At 42.5% G+C, this 20,178-nt stretch overlaps 1 protein-coding gene across 8 annotated transcripts in view; it reads left to right on the top strand.

Annotated features, from left to right (window-relative positions):
* Positions 1 to 18,032, top strand: part of ADGRF5 (adhesion G protein-coupled receptor F5) — a 137,197-nt gene extending 119,165 nt beyond the window's left edge. For 7 of the 8 annotated variants that reach the window (XM_060188714.1, XM_060188720.1, XM_060188719.1 and 4 more), the window contains 6 exons: positions 1,396 to 1,575; positions 5,581 to 6,972; positions 8,200 to 8,241; positions 9,855 to 9,914; positions 11,206 to 11,290; positions 13,243 to 18,032. In XM_060188714.1, the coding sequence (XP_060044697.1) occupies positions 1,396 to 1,575; positions 5,581 to 6,972; positions 8,200 to 8,241; positions 9,855 to 9,914; positions 11,206 to 11,290; positions 13,243 to 13,322 (1,839 nt within the window). In that variant the 3' untranslated portion in view covers positions 13,323 to 18,032. Of the gene's footprint in view, positions 1 to 1,395; positions 1,576 to 5,580; positions 6,973 to 8,199; positions 8,242 to 9,854; positions 9,915 to 11,205; positions 11,291 to 12,453; positions 12,521 to 13,242 lie in introns of all 8 variants that reach the window. The other variant, XM_060188717.1, reaches the window with a different exon arrangement.
* The last annotated feature ends 2,146 nt before the right edge of the window (positions 18,033 to 20,178 follow it).

The following is a 20,178-nucleotide window of genomic DNA, read 5'->3' as shown; positions in this document are numbered from 1 at the left end:
CCTTTAATTTATATGTGATCTTGGGGACTGGACTGAATGCCTCATCTATTGTTTGACTTCACAGTTGAGTCTCTGAAAGTCAACTTTTTTTTTCTTTTATACATGGGGGCAGGGATGGGAGAGAGAGAGAGAGAGGGAGAGGGAGAGGGAGAGGGAGAGGAAGAGAGAGAAATTGGAAAAACTCACCAAAACACTGTCCTACCATCTATGAAGTTGCCTTTGTCACTCCCATGTCATGCTAGGGACTGTACCCAGAATCTTATGCATTATAAGGCAGGCAACTTATCCTTTGAACCACCTCCCACTTCTGCTAGGTTCATTTTCAATAGAAAAGGGACCTGTTGGGGAGTCAGGCGGTAGCACAGCGGGTTAAGTGCACCTGGCACAAAGTACAAGAACCGGTGTAAGAATCCCGGTTCGAGCCCCACCCCCACCCCCGGCTCCCCACCTGCAGGGGAGTCGCTTCACGGGTGGTGAAGTAGGTCTGCAGGTGGTAAAGTAGGTCTGCAGGTGTCTCTCTTTCTCTCCTCCTCTCTGTCTTCCCCTCCTCTTTCCATTTCTCTCTGTCCTATCCAACAACAATGACATCAATAATAACTACAACAATAAAAACAACAAGGACAGCAAAAGGGAATAAATAAAAAAATTAATATAAAAAAGAAAAGGGACCTGTTAACTTATTTTATTGTTGGCTTTGCTTATTTCAACATGAATGTTTTGAATATTTACTACATATCCACATTTTATGACATATTCTGTGATGCTGAGAAAATGAAGTCAGAAAATATAAAGAAATATATGATCCCTATTAAAAACCAGGTGATATTGCTAGAGATATTAAGAATGTAAAATACATTAAAGAAAACAACTGCATTCCCAGGGAAAATGTTTCCTTCTTGAGCACTTATCAAAGGATTCTATAATTATAAATAAAGTACCCATGGACTTTGTCATTCAAACCAGGCTACTTTGTAAGAAGGTAGCAGTACTGATAGTTATACTGAGAATGAACTTATAAACAGTAAATGTCCAAAGAAAGTGGGATGATTGTTCACTCTAGTAATCAGCAGAACAAGTAGTAAGAAACAGCTGAGTGGCAGACTATAAGATGCTTGCTTACAGGCCATGCAAGTGACGACTTAACTCAACTGTATTTGAATTTTCTGGAAAGTCATCTCAGCTGGATGTCAGTCGGATTGATTTGGTCTACTGCCCCCCCCCCCTTATGTATAAGGTCTCAGTCAATTCTTAAGAAGACACACAGTGTATGAGTACATCCTGTTATGGAATGAATTTATGGGAATGGGGAAAAAGAAACCTGATAAATTTCATCCTAAATCAGTTAATGTTGATGAATGTGTTGATTGCATATCTGTGCTGGCTTTTCTGATCTAGGCTTTGGTCAAGAGCCCCTCCCAGGATGAAAAGCTACCTACATACCTACAGGAACTGTCAGTCAACACAGGCAAGGTGGCACATGAAGTTAGCTCATCTCCTGGAAGTCTGAGAGCTATTGTTAACATCCTTGATTTGCTCTCAACAGTTCCAACTCAAATAAGCTCTGAAACCATGGAGGTGAGTGTGCTTAAGTCTTATATAGAAGTTTTGTGGGAGTCAGGCGGTAGCGCAGCGGGTTAAGCGCAGGTGGTGCAAAGCTCACAGACCGGTGTGAGGATCCTGGTTCGAGTCCCCGGCTCCCCACCTGAAGGGGAGTCGCTTCACAGGCAGTGAAGCAGGTCTGCAGGTGTCTGTCTTTCTCTCCCCCCTCTGTCTTCCCCTCCTCTCTCCATTTCTCTCTGTCCTATCCAACAACAACATCAACAACAATAACAATAATAACTACAACAACAAAACAAGGGCAATAAAAGGTGAATAAATAAATAAATAAATATTTTTTAAAAAGAGAGAGAAGTTTTGTATTTCACCTTTTCAACCCTCAAGACTGTGTTCAAGAAACCTAACACCCCTGGTGGGGGGGGGTCGGGCTATAGCACAGTGGGTTAAGTGCACATGGCGTGAAACCCAAGGACTGGAGTAAGGATCCTAGTTTGAGCCCTCGGCTCCCCACCCACTGGGGGGTCGCTTCACAATTGGTGAAGCAGGTCTGCAGGTGTCTGTCTTTCTCTCCGCATCTCTGTCTTCCCCTCCTTTCTCTATTTCTCTCTGTCCTACCTGGCAGCAATAACATCAATAACAATGATAATAATAATAACCATAACAAAGATAAAAACAAGGGCAACAAAGAAGGAAAAGAAAGAAAGAAAGAAAGAAAGAAAGGAAGGAAGGAAGGAAGGAAGGAAAAAGAAAGGAAGGAAGGAAAGAAACCTAACAGCCCTGCCAAAGAAAGAAATATAACCCTTCCCACTGCAGTCTTTGTTTTTTTCCAGAGCAGCACATTGGATGTTAGAATCACAGTCTGTTCTGCCAACTTTTGGGATGGCAGACGATGTTCCCAATTACTGGTGTTTCTAAATTTTCTAGTAATTATTTGGTGGGAACACCTTAAAACTTAACCGAATTTACTCATAAGATTTAAGGGAATCTGTTATCTCTGCTTTTATTCTTCATGAACATAGAACAAATTCTCATCTGCTTTCTAGGACAACTAGAAATGAAAGGCTTGAGACTGTGTATAAAGTAGGATTCTCAATGACCTAGAATTAAACATGAGCTTTGAAGTGACCATGGTTCTGTGAGGGAGGAGAATTCAGTCTTAAGATTTTTGTGGCCAGGCTGTTGTACACCCTGTTGAGTGTCAGGGACATGGGTTCAAGACCCAAGCCCCTACCTATGTTGAGTGTCTATGTTACAATAGTCAGGGATATGGGTTCAAGACCCAAGCCCCTACCTAGAGGGGAAAGATTCCTGAGTGGTACAGCAGTACTACAGGCATCTAGCTTTTTCCTTCTCTGTATTCCCATTCTCTCTTGACTTCTGTCTTTATCCAACAAACAAATAAATTATTTTATAAAGGCAGTTAAAAGAATAATTCAGATAAAGACTTTTCTTTTTTATTGGGGGGATTAATGGATTACAACAGACAGTCAATACATGTGTAAATACATATTGGTACATGTGTAAAATTTATCAGTTTTCTAATAACATTCTAACCCCCACCTAAGGCTTCCTCTGCCGTCATGTTCCAGGACCTGAACCCTCCCTCTCCCCGAACCCCCAGTCCTTAATTTGGTGCAGTACACATTAGTCCAGCTCAAATTTTGCTTTTTTTTTTTTCCTTTTGTTCTGTCCATGAGTGAGATCATCGTATATTCATCCTTCTCTTGCTGGATGATCTCATTTCACATGATTCCTTTAAGCTCCATCCAAGAAGAGGAATTCACCATTTTTAATTTAATTTTTTATTTATAATTTTTTTAAAAATAGCTGAGTAGTATTCCATTGTGTATGTATGCCACAGCTTATTCAGACACTCATCAGATAAAGAAATTTTATGAATGAAAGGGATACAACAGAAATAAAAGCAAGGTTAAATAAATACAGTGATGAGACATCCAAGATCAACAAGACTTAGGAGTTATTGTAATTATCAATTAAAAATAACAGACAAGGAGTAGTGAGCCCACAACTTGGGAGCAGAAGCTTGGGAGAAATTTAGCCATCAGAAACCATAGTCTTGGAAAGGCATTGGCAGTGATATGTCGAGTAAAGTAAACGTGTGTGTGTGTGTGTGTGTGTGTGTGTGTGTGTGTGTGTGTGTGTGTGTGTGTGTGTGTATATGTGTGTGTGTGTGTATGTGTGTGTATGGGAAAGAAATGAGGTTAGTGGTTAGTAGGAAAAGTATATTTTAAAGTTCTTTCGCCTTATAACCTGCCATATCTTGCCAAAGTTTCTTATTGCCCATGCCCACCCAGAAGCAGCTGGAAAGCAGCTTGGTATCACAAATCCAAAAATATAAGTTTGCTAGGACTACTATAGCCATTTGTTAATTTTTTTTTTTTATAAAATGGAAACACTGACAAGACCATAGGATAAGAGGGCTACAACTCCACACAATTCCCACCACGAGAACCCCATTCCCATCCTGACAGCTTTCCTATTCTTTGTCTCTCTGGGAGCATGGACCCAGGGTCATTATGGGGAGCAGAAGGTGGAAGGTCTGGCTTCTGTAATTGCTTCCCTGCTGAACACCATTGGCAGGTCAATCCATACTCCCAGCCTGTCTCTGTCTTTCCCTAGTGGAGCAGGGGTCTGGGGAGTTGAGGTTCTAGGACATATTGGTGGGGTCATCTGCCCAGGGAAGTCAAGTTGGCATCATAGTAGCATCTGGAACCTGATGGCTGATAAAGAGTTAAGATATAATGCAGAGAACATTGTTGACTAATCATGAACCTAAAGGCTGGAATATTGCAGATGATGTTTTGGCAGGAAGTCTTAAGTCATGGTGTCTGTAGGAGCTGCTTTTTTCTAAAGGGTTTCAAGAAGAGTCACTTTCTCCAGTTTCTACTGGTTTCAGACATTCTTTGTCTTTTATTTTGGCTGCACTGGTTCATTCTCATCTCCATTTATCTCCTCAGTTTATCTTTACTTATCCGGTATCCTGCTTCTCATGAAGATGCTAGTCATTGAGTTTAGAGCCCATTGATCTAAGCCAGCATGGTTGCCTCTCAAAATCTTGCACTTAATTATGTTTGGAGATACCCTTTATCCAGATAAGGTATCATTCTTAGGACTTTGGTAACAGTCATTTGGAGAGTCACCATTGAATAAATGTCAGTTCTGATTGTCCCAGAAGCCATCATAACAAGGCAAAGCAGGGCAGAGAATTATCCTGGGAACAGAAGTAAATAAAAAGTGACAAAGTCGGGAGCCGGGTGGTGGCGCAGTGGGTTAAGCACACGTGGCACAAAGTGCAATGACCACCATAAGGATCCCGGTTTGAGCCCTCGGCTCCCCACCTGCAGGGGAGTCACTTCACAAGCGGTGAAGCAGGTCTACAGGTGTCCGTCTTTCTCACCCCCTCTCTGTCTTCCCCTCCTCTCTCCATTTCTCTCTGTCCTATCCAACAACAATGACATGAATAGCCACAACAAACAATAAGGGCAACAAAAGGGAAAATAAATAAATTTAAAAAAATTAAAAAACAAAAACAAAACAAAGTCTACATCTATGGAAAAGAGGTCAAATTCTTTATAAAAAATAAGAATGTTAAGTCTTAAACCGCTGCTCACTGGATGCTCAGTATTTCAGTGGGACTTTTGAAACTATTTCCCTTCTGCTGGTAGTATAGAACCCAGCAAAATGCATTCACAGACCGGAGAGCTACAATGAAACAAAATGATCACTCAAGATCTCTGGCATCCTGCTGAATTGGCCTTAGTGAGAGCTGAGAGGCTAGTTCTCACAGTCACCACTGCTCGGTGATTAATGATGTCTTGGTCTTTGGAATTAGTCTTCTACCCACTTCCTGTCACGAGAAGGCAGGACAAAGTTCCCCCCTCCAATACCCAATGATACCTCATTTTTCATGCACCCACTCAGCCAGTTTCTAGGATTTTTTTTTTCTTTCTTGTATGATTGAAAACATTTGATTGATCTGACGCCCTGCCATGTGAATTACAGAACATTCTCTCTACGGTTGACATCATCCTTGGAAAGCCCGTTTTAAGTTCCTGGAAGCAGCTGCAACAGCAACAGGCCAATCAGAGCTCACAGTTACTGGATGCAGTGGAGAGATTTTCCCGAGTCTTACAGTCAGAAGGCGGCACCGCTCTGTTCTTCTCTAGAACTAACGTGCAGATGAGGAGCATTGTAGTAAAATCTGGCCCCAGGCCCTACAAAGAGAGATTCATTTTCTCAGACTCTGACCTCTGGGGCAATGTGGCCATTGATGAATATCAACTGGAAAGCCTGCAGCCAAATACATCCATTGTCACTCTGGCTTTCCCAAATCTCAAAACCATCCTTGCCCAGGACATTCAGACAGAAAATTTTGTGAACAGTTTAGTGATGACCACCACCGTCAGTCACAATCTAGTCAAGCCATTCCAGATCTCAATGACTTTTCAGAACAACATCCCTCCCGGTGGGGTGCCGGTGTGTGTCTTCTGGAACTTTCACCTTGCCAACCACACAGGAGGGTGGGACCAAAGTGGCTGTTACGTGAAAGAATTCAGTGACGAGAGCGTCTCCTGCAGCTGTGACCATCTGACATCATTCTCCATCCTCATGTCTCCTGACTCTCCAGACCCTGACTCCCTCCTGAAAATACTACTGGACATCATTTCCTACATTGGGCTGTGTTTCTCTGTCTTGAGCTTAGCAGCCTGCCTGGTCGTGGAAGGTATGGTATGGAAATCAGTGACCAAGAATCGAACTTCCTACATGCGTCACATCTGTATCGTAAATATCGCCGCCTCCCTCCTGGTGGCCGACATCTGGTTCATTGTGGCGGCCGCTATCCACGACCATCACTTCCCACTTAACCAGACGGCTTGCGTGGCTGCCACCTTCTTCATCCACTTCTTCTACCTCAGCGTCTTTTTCTGGATGCTGACGCTGGGCCTCATGCTTTTTTACCGCCTGGTTTTCATCCTGCATGACACCAGCAAGTCCAGTCAGAAGGTGATTGCGTTCTCTCTGGGCTACGGCTGCCCCCTCGTGATCTCCAGCATCACGGTGGGTGCCACACAGCCCCAGGAAGTCTACACGAGAAAGAACGCCTGTTGGCTCAACTGGGAGGACACCAAGGCACTGCTGGCCTTTGTGATCCCAGCCCTGATCATTGTGGTGGTGAATGTGACCATCACAGTTGTGGTCATCACTAAGATCCTGAGACCGTCCATTGGAGATAAGCCCAGCAAGCAGGAGAAAAGCAGCCTTTTTCAGATCAGCAAGAGTATCGGTGTCCTCACACCCCTCCTGGGACTCACATGGGGTTTTGGTCTCGCCACCGTGTTCCAGGGAAGCAATGCCGTGTTCCATATTGTATTTACCCTCCTGAATGCTTTCCAGGTGAGTTCTGTAGTGTGGAGTTTCTCAGGAAGTACCTATGATGATGGATTAACTTAATGATAGAAACACAAACAGGAGTAGGAATGGGAAGGGATTTAATCAGGGGGATATCTTAGCCCTAAAAGTGGCAATTACAAGAACTCGGTGACAGAGGAAGGGCATATTCCTTTGCTGCCATGGAACCTCTCGTTGCTATCACCTGCAGTGAGTTTAGTCATCTCTGTGACTCTTTGAAATGTCCTGATAAGCCAAGTTGGAGGAAAGTACCTCCCCTACATTGGATTTTGCTGTTTTTCAACATTATGTGGATACAGTATATTATGCTTGAAATGAAAATACCAATATTAAACCGACGATAATCATCAAGCGGTTACTTTCCACAAGCATCTGATGCTCTCTGCCTCAGTGAGTGCCTGGGTAGCCTCAGCTCCAACCATCCCAGGGCCTTAAAGGGGCTTGACACAGAAAAGGTGTTTTGCCACATTATTGTGAAAGAAATGGATACTGTTTGAATGAATGTTCCTTTAAGGTAAATATGTATCCCATTTTATCAAAATGTGAATTTTTTTTTTTTTTTTGAGAGAGAGAGAGAGGGAACACCAGAGCATCATTCATTCTGGATGTGTGTTGTGGGGGTGAAACTAGTGATCTCATACATTTCTTCCCAGCACTCTTTTCACTGAATCACAGGCAGCTAATATAAGTCAAAGCTTTAGAAGCAGTCTAGCAGAGGTACAGACAAAAGGTCTTTGAAGCAAAAGAGAGTGTTTAATTCTGACTCACCCATGAGGAGACAGAGATTGAGAAGGAGAAATGGAGACGCTACCCCCTGGATGTTCATGCCTTAGACCACGCAAGTTCTGATTTCTTCTACTGAGTTCGTACCTCCCAACTATAAGACTCATGTTTAATGCTTTGTGGAATATGCCTGGACTGATCATTCTATCCCATGTCCTCACATGTGAGGCTAAATATAAATATAAATATAAATATAAATAATACCATAAACAGCAGGCATGCCTGTTCACAATTGCGGATGGGGGAAATAAGTAAATAGACCTTTATACCATGTGGTGTGGGTGGATGGCTATTCTTTTTAATGTGCCCTGTTGACCCCATCCCATCAACACACACCTGGAAGGAAGTACTATAAGTTCAATGCCAATTTGACCCTGTTCTGCTTTAACTGGAGGCTTGAAGTGAACATCTTCCCTCTGCTTCTCTCAGGGCTTGTTCATTTTGCTGTTTGGATGTCTCTGGGATCAGAAGGTAAGGACAATGACGCTTCCTTGTTTTCGTGGGTGTGGGTGTTGAGGGTTTGAAGTATGTTTGTTGACACATGGGTACAATTTCTTTTCTTTGTTTGTTTGTTTCTTTAACTTTTTATTGTCTTTATTTATTGTACAGAGATAGGCAGAAATTGAGAGGGAAGGCAAAGATAGAGACAGAGATAGATAGATAGATAGATAGATAGATAGATAGATAGATAGATAGATAGATAGATAGATAGATAATGAGACTTGCAGCTCTGCTTCACTGCTCCCTAAGCGATCCCCCTGCAGCTGAGGACCAAGGGCTAAAACCTGGGTCCTTGTGCCTTGTAACAAGTGCGCTCAGCCAGGTGCGCCACCACCTGGCCCTGGTGGGTACGACTTTTCATCTCCCTGTTATAGGCACTTAAAGGCATTCTCACCTCCAGCTTAGGTCATTTCCACCCGCCTGCACCAGCATCCTAAGGCCCTGTCCGGCCCTCTCCAGCCCTCTCCCGCCCCGCCCCTCGATCCCCAGAGTCCTTGGTTATGGGGGGAGGGGATGCACCACACTCCAGTCTTCTTCACGTTTTCCAGTGATATTCGCATGCTCCTAGGCAAATCCGAAACACATGTGGCATGTTGGACTTAAACAGCCCCTTTAATTCTTTTTTAAAAAATTATTTATTTATTCTCTCTTTTGCCCTTGTTGTTCTGTTGTTGTGATTATTATTGTCATTGTTGTTGGATAGGCCAGAGAGAAATGGAGAGAGGAGGGGAAGACAGAGAGGGGGAGAGAAAGACAGACACCTGCAGACCTGCTTCACCGCCTGTGAAGCGACTCCCCTGCAGTTGGGGAGCCGGGGACTCGAACCGGATTCTTACCGCTGGTCCTTGCGTTTTGCGCCACGTGCGTTTAACCCGCTGCGCTACCGCCGACTCCCCAGCCCCTTTAATTCTACAATGTTTCAATTGTTTCAATAAGTTTTTCTTTTTTTTTTTCCTCTACATATTTCACAGTTCAGATCATGTTTTACTCTGTTCTTGACTTACCATTTGAATGCATGGGACTAGAAAAATCTTTCAAATTAATGTTAGACACATTGCATTGTTTCATTGGACCAAATAATTCATCCTGTAGGGATCAAAATCTTCATTAAACCTCCCTAATGTATTTCCAACTTTCTAAATTGAAGAAACAGTGGTTTATAACATTATATAGGTCTCGGATTCACAGTGCCGTGATCGATAGAAGTGCATGACACATTATGACATCATGTTGCCATCCATGACCCTGTATTTAGTTCCCTTTAACTAGAACTAGAACTTCATGGGCCGGAAGGTGGCATGGTGGGTTAAGCACACATAGTAAGAAGTGCAAGAACCCACACAAGGAACTCGGTTTGAGCCCCTGGCTCCCTTCCTGCACGGGGGTCTCATCAGGTCTGGAGGTGTCTATATTTGTCTCCCCCTCTCTGTCTTCCCATCCTCTCTCTATTTTTATCTTATCCAATTAAAAAAAATGAAAAAATAGACCCAGGAGCAGTGGATTCAAAGTCGCAGGCACTGACTCCCAACGATAACCCTGAAGGCAAATAGATAAATAAATAGGAAATCATTTAAATGTTGCAGGTTCACGAAGCTTTGCTGAATAAATTTTCACGGTCAAGGTGGTCCTCACAGCACTCAAAGGTAAGTCTGACTTTGTAGAAATATATATATATATTTAATTTTTTACTTATAAAAAGGAAACACTGATAAAAACCATAGGATAAGAGGAGTACAAGGCTACAAAATTCCCACCACCAGAACTCCGTATCCCATCCCCTCCCCTGATAGCTTTCCTATTCTTTATCCCTCTGGGAGTATGGACTCAGGGTCATTATGGGATGCAGAAGGTGGAAGGTCTGGCTTCTGTAATTGCTTCCCCACTGAACATAGGCTTTGGCAGGTGGACCCATACTCCCAGTCTGCCTCTCTGTTTCCCTAGTGGGGCAGGAAAAATATTGATGAGACCGTCCCTCCTTGACTACCTGCAGCATAAATCAGTGCTTTTGCTTTGTTCCCCCCTACCTATTAAACTCAGCTGTGAAGTTCTCACTAAGACACTGCGCCCACAGTGTCTTAACTAAACAGGGCTTCCGACAGTCCAGGGAATGTCAGCTTGAAGCGGCAATGAAAGGCTGATGCTCATCAATCGTCTCACGGGAGAAAATCCAAGACAAGAGAGGGTACAAGTGGAGGAACAGTGATGCCTAGAATTTTCTGTGATTCATTTTGCAAAGTGTTTCTCCCAAACAAATTTAACAATTTGCATACGTCACAAGATCTAGAACCCTTTCAAACAGTACAGCACACATTTGAAGTGTATCTTTTATCTTTATATTTATTTATTTACTTTTTTGTTTATTTATTTTTGCGCGTGGGAAAGTATAGTTTATTATTCTGTATGGAAAGTCCCAGTTCTTGTAAACACTGTGGGATTTAGCTAGCAGCTTTTTGTTCTTTATTGGGGGATTAATGGTTTACAGTCAACAGTAAAATACACTATTTTGTACATGTGTAGCAACACTGATAGTCTGTGTCAAGGTGACTCCTTGTGCAAATCAAGCCTTAAGGAAACAGGATGGGAGAGAATTGGGGGGGGAGGGCGGGGGCAGGCAGTGGACACTAGAGGTCAGCAAACATTTTCTCAGAATGCAAAACAGGAACTTGGGACTACCATACTTATTTCTTAATATTTATTTATTCCTTTTTCTTGCCCTTGTTGTTTTACTGTTGTAGTCATTATTGTTGTTGATGATGTCATTGTTTTTGGATAGGACAGAGAGAAATGGAGAGAGGAGGGGAAGACAGAGAGGAGGAGAGAAAGATAGACACCTGCAGACCTGCTTCACTGCCTGTGAAGCGACTCCCCTGCAGGTGGTGAGCTGGGAGGACTGCCATACTTATTACTAATGGTGTTTTCCTCTCTCTCTTCTAGTCAACATCCCTAGGCTCATCTGCACCTGTATTTTCTATGAGTTCCCCAATATCAAGAAGATTTAACAATTTGTTTGGTAAAACAGGTACGTGGCAACCTCTAGATGCTTCCTTTGACTGGCTGGTCAAATTTTCCCTGAAGGGGAATCTCCCACCTCATATTATTTTGTTGCAATGACCTCCCTGGAGACAGGAATTAAATGTAGGACCTCACTTGTTACGTTCCAAAATACCTCCAATGGACAGGTAATCATCATTGAGGTGTTCATGTTTTTTATTTGTATTGCTGTTCCCAGATCACTGCTCAACTCTGGCTATAGTACTGGACATCAAATCTGGGACCTAGCACCTCAGACATGAAAGTTATATGCAGAACTATTATGTTCTCTTGCCTTTCTCTAATGAAAATTAGAAAGAGTGAGATCGGAGAATCTAGATAAGCCTTTGGAGAACTGTCTGTTAAAATTGAATCAACCGTAAATGGTTGACCTTGTCAAATATGAAGTTCCTTCCTATTCATTTTAAATAGGAATAACTAGGTCTTGTCTCTGGGTTGTGTTACAGTAAATCTATTTAGAAGCTGCTACAATAAGATACATGGTGGGCTTCTTTCTCTTTTATACTTTATTCATCTCCCTCTTGAAATGTGTTTATTTTACACATTGACATTTGTCATCAGATTGTGCATACATTTATGAGGGACTACCCAAGTTAGCCTTTCAACTAGAAGCCTCAGTCCTTACCTTATAAATGAGTGAATAATATTAATGACTTTGGGCAGTGGGTCCCTAGTTCTCTAGTAAATTGAAAGCTCTGTATTTTGTCACCATCCCCTTCAGAAAGATAGATGCCAGGAGCCCTTCCAGCCTCTTGAAATCAAGAAAATTTCATAAGTTAAGAGTCTAGAATTATATCAACATACCAGACCAAGAGGTTCAGAAAAGGATGTTCGCTTTTGATTTTGAAACTTACTCATTAGCTCTACTAGGCAATAATTATTCCACCTTCAGGGCTTGCCCGACAAGTGGTATTGGTCCCTCTTTTCCCTTTGTATTAAGGTACAAACACTGCAGTGAGTCAGTGGAATAACAGTAATAATACTGGGTTCATGTTGCTCAATCAGAGGAAATCGGAGTTGGGGTTCTGTTTTGGGAAGGACCAGGATCTAAGCCTACTGGTCGTCAGTGTAACAGCTCACTAGTTATTTGGAGGTGTCCATAACTACTGTAATTTTGGTTTATGTTATCAGCTGCCCCAAAGGGCCCCCCAGGCAAAGATGGCAACCCTGTTAGCAGTGACAGTTCATCAATCTGATGGTAGGGTGGCCACTGCATCCCTTCCCCTGGCCAGCACATAGGCCTCACTCCCCTTCTGGCCTCACTCCCCTTCTGGCCTCACTCCCCTTCTGGCCTCACTCCCCTTGTGCTCAGTTCCCACTTCCTTCCTGCTGACACAAGGTCTCCTGAGGCTGCTTCAGCTGCCTGCCCTGCCACATTTACACTTGGCATTTTTGTTGGCATCCTCCAACTTGACTTCAGCTTCTTTTCTGGTCCTGCCTTCTTTTTCTCCTGTCAGTTTTTCCTTTTCTTTCCTTCCTCCCATTCCCAAGCACCACCCCCCTTATCCTTTCCCACCCCACCCCATCTCCAACAAATCCCAGGCTCAAGTGCTTCCAAAATCACTCCAGTGGAGGGGGAGGGGAAGGAGGAGGGGGAGAATCCCTCATGCTTATGTCACCAGGCCCATGCATGTGTCGGCATGTGATCAGGTTGAGAACTTTGTGTTCTTGGTAGAAATTTGGCTGCTGGGATGGTGTGAAATAGCTAGTGCTTTTTGGCTGCCATGCATGTTTGAGAAGAGAAGGCGGTCAGTTCGCTGGCACTTGGGTCTTAGTAGGAGGGCATGAGTTTGTGGACAGGCACGCGGCCAACCTTAGCTGGTTCTTGGTCTGTAGCCTCCCCCCCTTCTAGACCGTCAGAGCAAGTTCATGCCCCACTAATCATGATGTCTTCAGCTAAGCTGCTGTTCTATTTTTTAGGAACCTACAATGTTTCCACACCAGAAATAACCAGCTCATCCCTGGAGAACACGTCCAGTGCTTATTCATTGCTCAAATAAGAACAGGAACCTTCAACCCATCACCTTCTGGGAACACTGGGCATGCTCTGAAAAAAAAAAAAAAAGAGAGAGAGAGAGATCCTTTCAAAGCTATGGGTAAAATGTATTCTCAGCAGGCTTCTGAGAGCAGATGCTGAAAAGACTCTTTGGTTTTTACTTTTATGGAAGAAGATTTCTTTTGTAAAGATAGACAAAAGTAGCTGATCTTTGCATCCCCAACCTTACCCCTGTATAACACAAGATGTGTACAGTATTTAAGTGACGTTCATGTCCCCTAAGGCCTAACTTTTTTTGTCTATATTGTAAAATAGATCTCAAACATATATTCACTTTCCACGCGTTGGGCTCAAAAATAACCTGTGATTGAAAAAATAATCAAAAGGAAAAGGTTAGTATTGAGAAAATACCTGAGTGAATTCTAGAAAGGAAAAAAAGAAGGAAGAGAAGGAGGACAGAAACAAAGAAGGCTACAAGAATAAAAGTAACATTTAGAATATTTCAACGTTAATGATTTAATATAATCACTCAGACACTTTCATGTTGAAAATCATAAAAACACTCAAATTTGAAAATGATCCACAGGGAATGTTTGACATCTTCCTAGAACTTTCCTGGTCAAGAGAGAGAAGAAATTGCTGTGGAAAAACCTACAGAGGAATTGCAGTGATCATGATGCTTTCAAGTGGCTAATATTTACCAGAAAATGCAAAGAAGGAAATATAATCTTCCTGATACAATTTGCGCACACACACACACACACACACACACACACACACACACACACACACACACACACACCAGATATCTGACTAAGTGATGGAGTGCCTGCTTCATATGTGTGAGGTCTCACGTGTGCACACACACACAGGCACATACAAAGCCTGTGTATAACTTCATACGTTAAGATTTGAAAAAAAAAGATTTGAGCTAAGTGGAGGGAGGGAGCATGCAGCAGGAGTATGATAACCTTCCTTATCAGATGCAACTGCATTGCAGTAGGATTTATCAGAAAAGCTATTTACTTTGGATGGTTCCACATCTTTAAAGCATAGATATATTCACACCCCTTAATTGCCAAATTTGATACACTGCACTGAAAAATAGAACCTCCCAGCCAGGGATTATACACTATACTTAACAGCTTTACCCAGGTACTTCTCTGCATTAGAGTTTAATGGCCTTGTAATCTTATATTATCATTGTTACTGTTGTTGCTGTTGATTTGTTTAGAACTCTGTAAATATTAGTTCTTTCAGGCCTCAAGTTCTGGGATCAATATACATTAAGAGTTTTGGATGGTCCAGTTGTGTCATTTGAAATACTTGGAATTCTTCTAGAAAGCAGTTTTATAGATGTCCAATCTCTACTTCTAGTGACATTTTACTTTGATGAGGAGATGGTGAAGGATTTGATTGTTGGCGAAATGTGTGCCTCTGTGTGTGTGTGTGTGTGTGTGTTTCATAAAATACAAGTATTTATTCATTTCATCAATATTAAGTTAATCATGTGCTGTAGCAAAAGCAACTGTACACTTCAAATCAAAGTTTGGGTCCAAGGAGGCGATGAGGCAGAACAACAAAGTAGGACCCCCCCTCAGGAAACATGACCTCCATGGTCTTAATAAGAACTGAAAGTCTGAAGATGAGTGTAGGGACACAGAAAGACAGACCAAATGGGCAAAGGGTCAGCAGGCTTTTGTCTACAGATATTTGGAAGAATTTTCTCTCAGTATTTTGACTCTTCCAAAACTCTTGTTTTTCCTGTAATTCTAAATTCAACTTGGGCTTCTCTTTTCTTCATGGAGAGAGGGGAGGTAAGACAGAAGTCCGACAAATGTTTAAAGTAAATAAGCTCTCCTGCTGCAGATTCATAAATTCTGGAGCTGTCTACTCCCATGTTGGCTTGCAAATCATCGTAGCATCACCCTGACTAGGCAGTTTGTTATTGGAAGTCCCTAGAGGAAATGATTTCTGAACTGTAAAGTTCTTGAGGATGATGTACTTCAGGGAGACCTGAGCAGTAAGAAGACAAACACAGAGATGAGACTGGAGGATTTTCTGAATGAATGGAGAGTAGTGGGAGCCTGGTGAGGTTAGAAATCCAGAATGGGGGGGGGAGGTAGTGGCACCCTGGATCAAGCACACACAGTACGGAGCACAAGGACCAGCACAAAGATCCCAGCTCAAGCCGCTGGCCCCCCACCTGTGTGTGTGTGGGGGGGGGTTGCTTTGCAAGTGGTAAATCAGATCTTCAGGTGTTTCTCTCCCTCTTTATTTCTCCCACCTATCTCATTTTTTCTCTGTCCTATCCAGCAACAACAACAGCAACAGCAACAACAGCAGCAATGAGAAAAAGATGTCCACCATGAGCAGTTGATTAGTAGTGCAGGCACCGGAAGTCGGGCAATAGTGCAGCGGGTTAAGCGCAGGTGGCGCAAAGCACAAGGACCGGCATAAGGATCCCGGTTCGAACCCCGGCTCCCCACCTGCAGGGGAGTTGCTTCACAGGCGGTGAAGCAGGTCTGCAGGTGTCTGTCTTTCTCTCCCCCTCTCTGTCTTCCCCTCCTCTCTCCATTTCTCTCTGTCTTATGCAACAATGACAACATCAATAATAACTACAACAATAAAACAACAGAGGCAACAAAAGGGAATAAATAAATAAAATAAATATTTAAAAAAAAAAAGAAAAAAAAGTAGTGCAGGCACCAAGCCCCAGAGATAACCCTGAAGGACAAAAGAAAAAAATGAAATCCAAGAATGACTTTGAATGACTGGATTTTTGGAATTAAACCCAGGAGAGTTGTGGAAGCATTACAGGGCAATATTAGTGTAAACTTCCTACCAGGATCAGCCAAGGAAAGGAGTGCACTCTAGAGGTGGTTCTTAGGTGCTAAAACACAAAGGGTCAAGAAACACTGATACTCCGCCTATTTCCATTGGTAGAATCCATCAGGTGTCACCATGCTTGCCTTCTCCAGAAAACCTTGTTACTTCAGAAACTTGAGTGGAGTTACACAGGATTTATATCAGCCCTACTGAGATTGATGCCCAATGTCCTGGCACACACACACACACACACACACACACACACACACACACACACACACACTATGCATGTGTGTGTTTATATGTATACCATTTAAGTGGTAACCTTGAATCCAAATTCAGGGAAAGCTATGCAAATACACACACACACACACACACACACATGCACACACACACATGTTGGAAAATTGTGCAGATTCGGTCACATCCACCATGTTGTTCCCTCAGGATATTGTCAATTTCCGCGGGAGTTGAAACTTTATTCCCAGAGTGCCGTTTCCTAGACAATCCCATCCCGACTTGCCACTTCCAGAATTTCTCCCATAAAAGCCCTTCTGCTTCCACCCCTCCCCCTCTTTATGCCTTTTCACCTCTGTGACCGGACACAGAGAAGGGTTGCTGCGCATAGCAGGAGGCAGCCATTTTGCTAGCTCCACGTGGCCCTAACCGCTGCGCTCTCACCCAACTCTGAGGTGCCCCCGTGAATAAAGATTTGTGTTCCCCCTCTGCTCTGATCTCTTCTTTCTCCCCCACAGCGCAGCCCAACACACACACATTAGAAAAGGATTTTTTCTGTCCAACTGCAAGATAGTTCAGCCTTTGCTCATTGCCAAAAATACAACAAAATAAGAAATAGACTTCAAATTGTCTATGAGAGAAATTCATGAAATGATATGCATACAGGGGTTATGGTGACCTTAACATTTACCAGTTTTCAATCTGCACTGATTACAAAGTTATTGGAAGCAGATTTGCAAAGGGAGAAATAAGAGGAGAAAGGATGAACATTAGCTCTGTATGTTGGTACAAGTGTGATAGTCGTCACGTGTACAGTGTCTAATACTACTGGTTCTGTGTCTCTGTGAGTAACAGCTCACTCCATGGACCAAAATTTTTTTCTATAGAGGACCATCAGTTAAATCATTTTATTACAGAGGGGTCTGAGTTACTACTTCACAGTTTACAAGGATGGGATATTCATAAATGAGCAATTAATATAAACTGCTGAGATAGTCTACAATGTTGTGAGTGATGTCTCTATTATGCCTTTTTGGTTTATAATGAAAAAGAGACATACAAAGGTGAATGGAGGTTACCAGGATGTAAGTAGATTAAGCCAGAAATTCAGAAAGAGTGTGGGAAGTTGTTACTTCTTGTGGTTTCTGTAAAGCACCTCAGAGAGAGTTGTATTAGAACACTTTGAAATGTATGCTGAGTAGAACTATAGAAGGTTGGGCAGAGTAGGGATTATGCTGAGGTGAACAGAGTAGAAAGTCACAGAAATTTGAGAAAAGTAACTAAGTCATAGCAAATAGTGTGGTCACAGAATTGCCATGTTGGTGGAATCGTTGGATGTGTGTGTGTGTGTGTGTGTATGTGTGTGTGTGTGTGTGTGTGTGTGTGTGTTGAGGTCAAGTGGAGTCTTCTTCAGGGACTCAACAGAAGTCGAATCCCCTGAAGATGCAGAAAATACAACTTTCTTAATGCATTTTTAAGAAGTCAGTGAAAATACTGTCTCATCATTTCAAAGTTGTTAGTTTTGATATTAGGTGCTACCGTTTTCTAAAATGATAACTTGGGATTTTAAGTCATGTCTTCATAGTGTGACAGCATGTAACTATTTCCTTCCTGTGCTTATTACAATAAAATATCTCATGAAATCTCATGAAGCTTTCCTTTTTGAATTAAGACAATGTTGGTTTACAACACTGTGTGACTGTAGAATTACACCTTTTCAATTCTTAATTATTTTTCCCTAGTACACGATTACAAGCTGTCATACCAAGTCTACTGATAAAAGTTTAAATAAACCTTTGTCACCACCACATCAAACCCATGACCAATTCCTCCCTCCCCTAGCCCCTTCCACTTTGGTAACCACCCTAGCATCATCCGAATCTAAAGTCTGTTTTTTGGTTGTTTTACTTTGTTTTTGTTATCTTTCATATGTGGCTGAAATTACAAGGTATTTAATCTTTCTCCTTCTCACTTGTCTGCTTAGTATAAACCCCTCCCTTTTTCTCCTAAATTGTTGCAAATAGTAATATTATCTCTGTGATTTAAGTATTTAAACTTACATTTATGTACCTTTCATTCTAAGTAAGTATGGAATGCAGCCAAGACAGAGGATTGGTGACTCTAGGACTGTTTTGCCTAGGGTGGGACCAGAGGGGCAGTGTGGGAAGGGAAAGCATCAGCTTTTCCCAACTCCACACTTTGTTCAAGAGTTTCCAGTCTGAAGCTATTAAAAAGTACTATAGAGTCTTGGTGATTTTCATAGTGAACAGAAAATAGCTATAAAGACTGTTGTATAGGGGGCTTTCCAATTTGACAGCACATTCAGCACACTAGAGACACCTAAAATGGATTAACACAAAAGAGAGGGAAAGAGAGAGAGAGAACCAAATTATGACTTTGACATTTGTGATGCCAAGGATTGAAGTCTTGTCCACTGTTGAATTTTGTCAAATAGCCAAATATCCCAGATCAGGTCCCTCCTGGAATCTTCAGCTTCTCCCAGGCATAACTACTGGTCTGAAGAAGTGTGACGGCACCCTTCCAGGCCTTTTAGGGGTCCAATGGTGAAAGAAGTTTGGGTCAGAAGATAGTAGAGGGGGTCGGGTGATAGTGCAGCGGGTTAAGTGAACATGGTGCGAAGCGCAAGGACCAGCATAAGAATCCCAGTTTGAGCGGTGAAGCAGGTCTGCAGGTGCCTTTCTTTCTCTCCCCCTCTATGTCTTCCCCTCCTCTCTCAATATTTCTGTGTCTTATCTAATAACAATTACAGCAATAACAACAATAATAATAACAACAATGATAAACAACAAGTACAACAAAAGGGGGAAAATGGCCTCCAGGAGCAGTAAATTCATGATGCAGGCGCAGATCCCCAGTGATAACCCTGGAGGCAAAAAAAAAAAAAAAAAAAAACCCAATACAGCAAGAAGAAGGAGGAGAAGGAGGAGGAAGAGGAGAAGGAGGAGGAGAAGGAGGAGGAGGAGAAGGAGGAGGAGGAGAAGGAGGAGGAGGAGAAGGAGGAGGAGGAGAAGGAGAAGGAGGAGGAGGAGGAGGAGGAGGAGGAGGAGGTAAAACTCCCACTGAAGCAAGTTTGCAGTGTACAGATCCTCTTATGAACAGATTGTTACCAAGAAAGAAAAGTGTACCTTCCATCTCTGCACATCACCATGCCTTATTCCATTCTGATTTAAGGGGAGTGTTTCTAGATTATCTGGGTTCTGTAGTGTGAGGCAGAATGTGTATATGTGGGGATGGAGTCAATTCTACATGGCTCTACTGGGTTTTGACAACTTTGAAACCACTCCCCAGAACTTTATTAACGTTAATTTAATTATTTTGAAAGAGAGAGAGAACCTACATTTCCTTTGATGTGTTAGAAACATCATGATACTTTTTCTTATATGCCAAAATGTGTTATGACTTTTTTTTGTTGACATCCCAATAGAATACTTCCATGCCTGAGATTTCAAAGTCCCAAGTTCCATCCCAGGCACCCACTAAAGTCAGAGATGAGCAGTGCCCTGGCAAAAATAATGTGGTGGGGCCCAAAATAGAATCTGGATCATGTACAATCATGTACATGGAAAAGCAGCAAGGCTTTCAAAGAAAGCTTACTTCCCCAGCTCTGTTGCAGACTTTTAAGACTTGATGGTCCTTCTCTAGATCATCCATCAGCCATGAAGAAGCAGTTCTCAGAACTCTTCAATCCCAATAGTATATTGGCCATACCAGAGACACTCTAGAAAAAAATAATTATTTTATCCAGAGCACTGCTCACCTCTGGTTATTGGTGG

Source organism: Erinaceus europaeus, chromosome 4 (genome assembly GCF_950295315.1).
Source record: "Erinaceus europaeus chromosome 4, mEriEur2.1, whole genome shotgun sequence".
NCBI classification, from domain to species: Eukaryota; Metazoa; Chordata; class Mammalia; order Eulipotyphla; family Erinaceidae; genus Erinaceus; species Erinaceus europaeus.
This window is presented reverse-complemented; position numbering and strand designations above follow the sequence as displayed.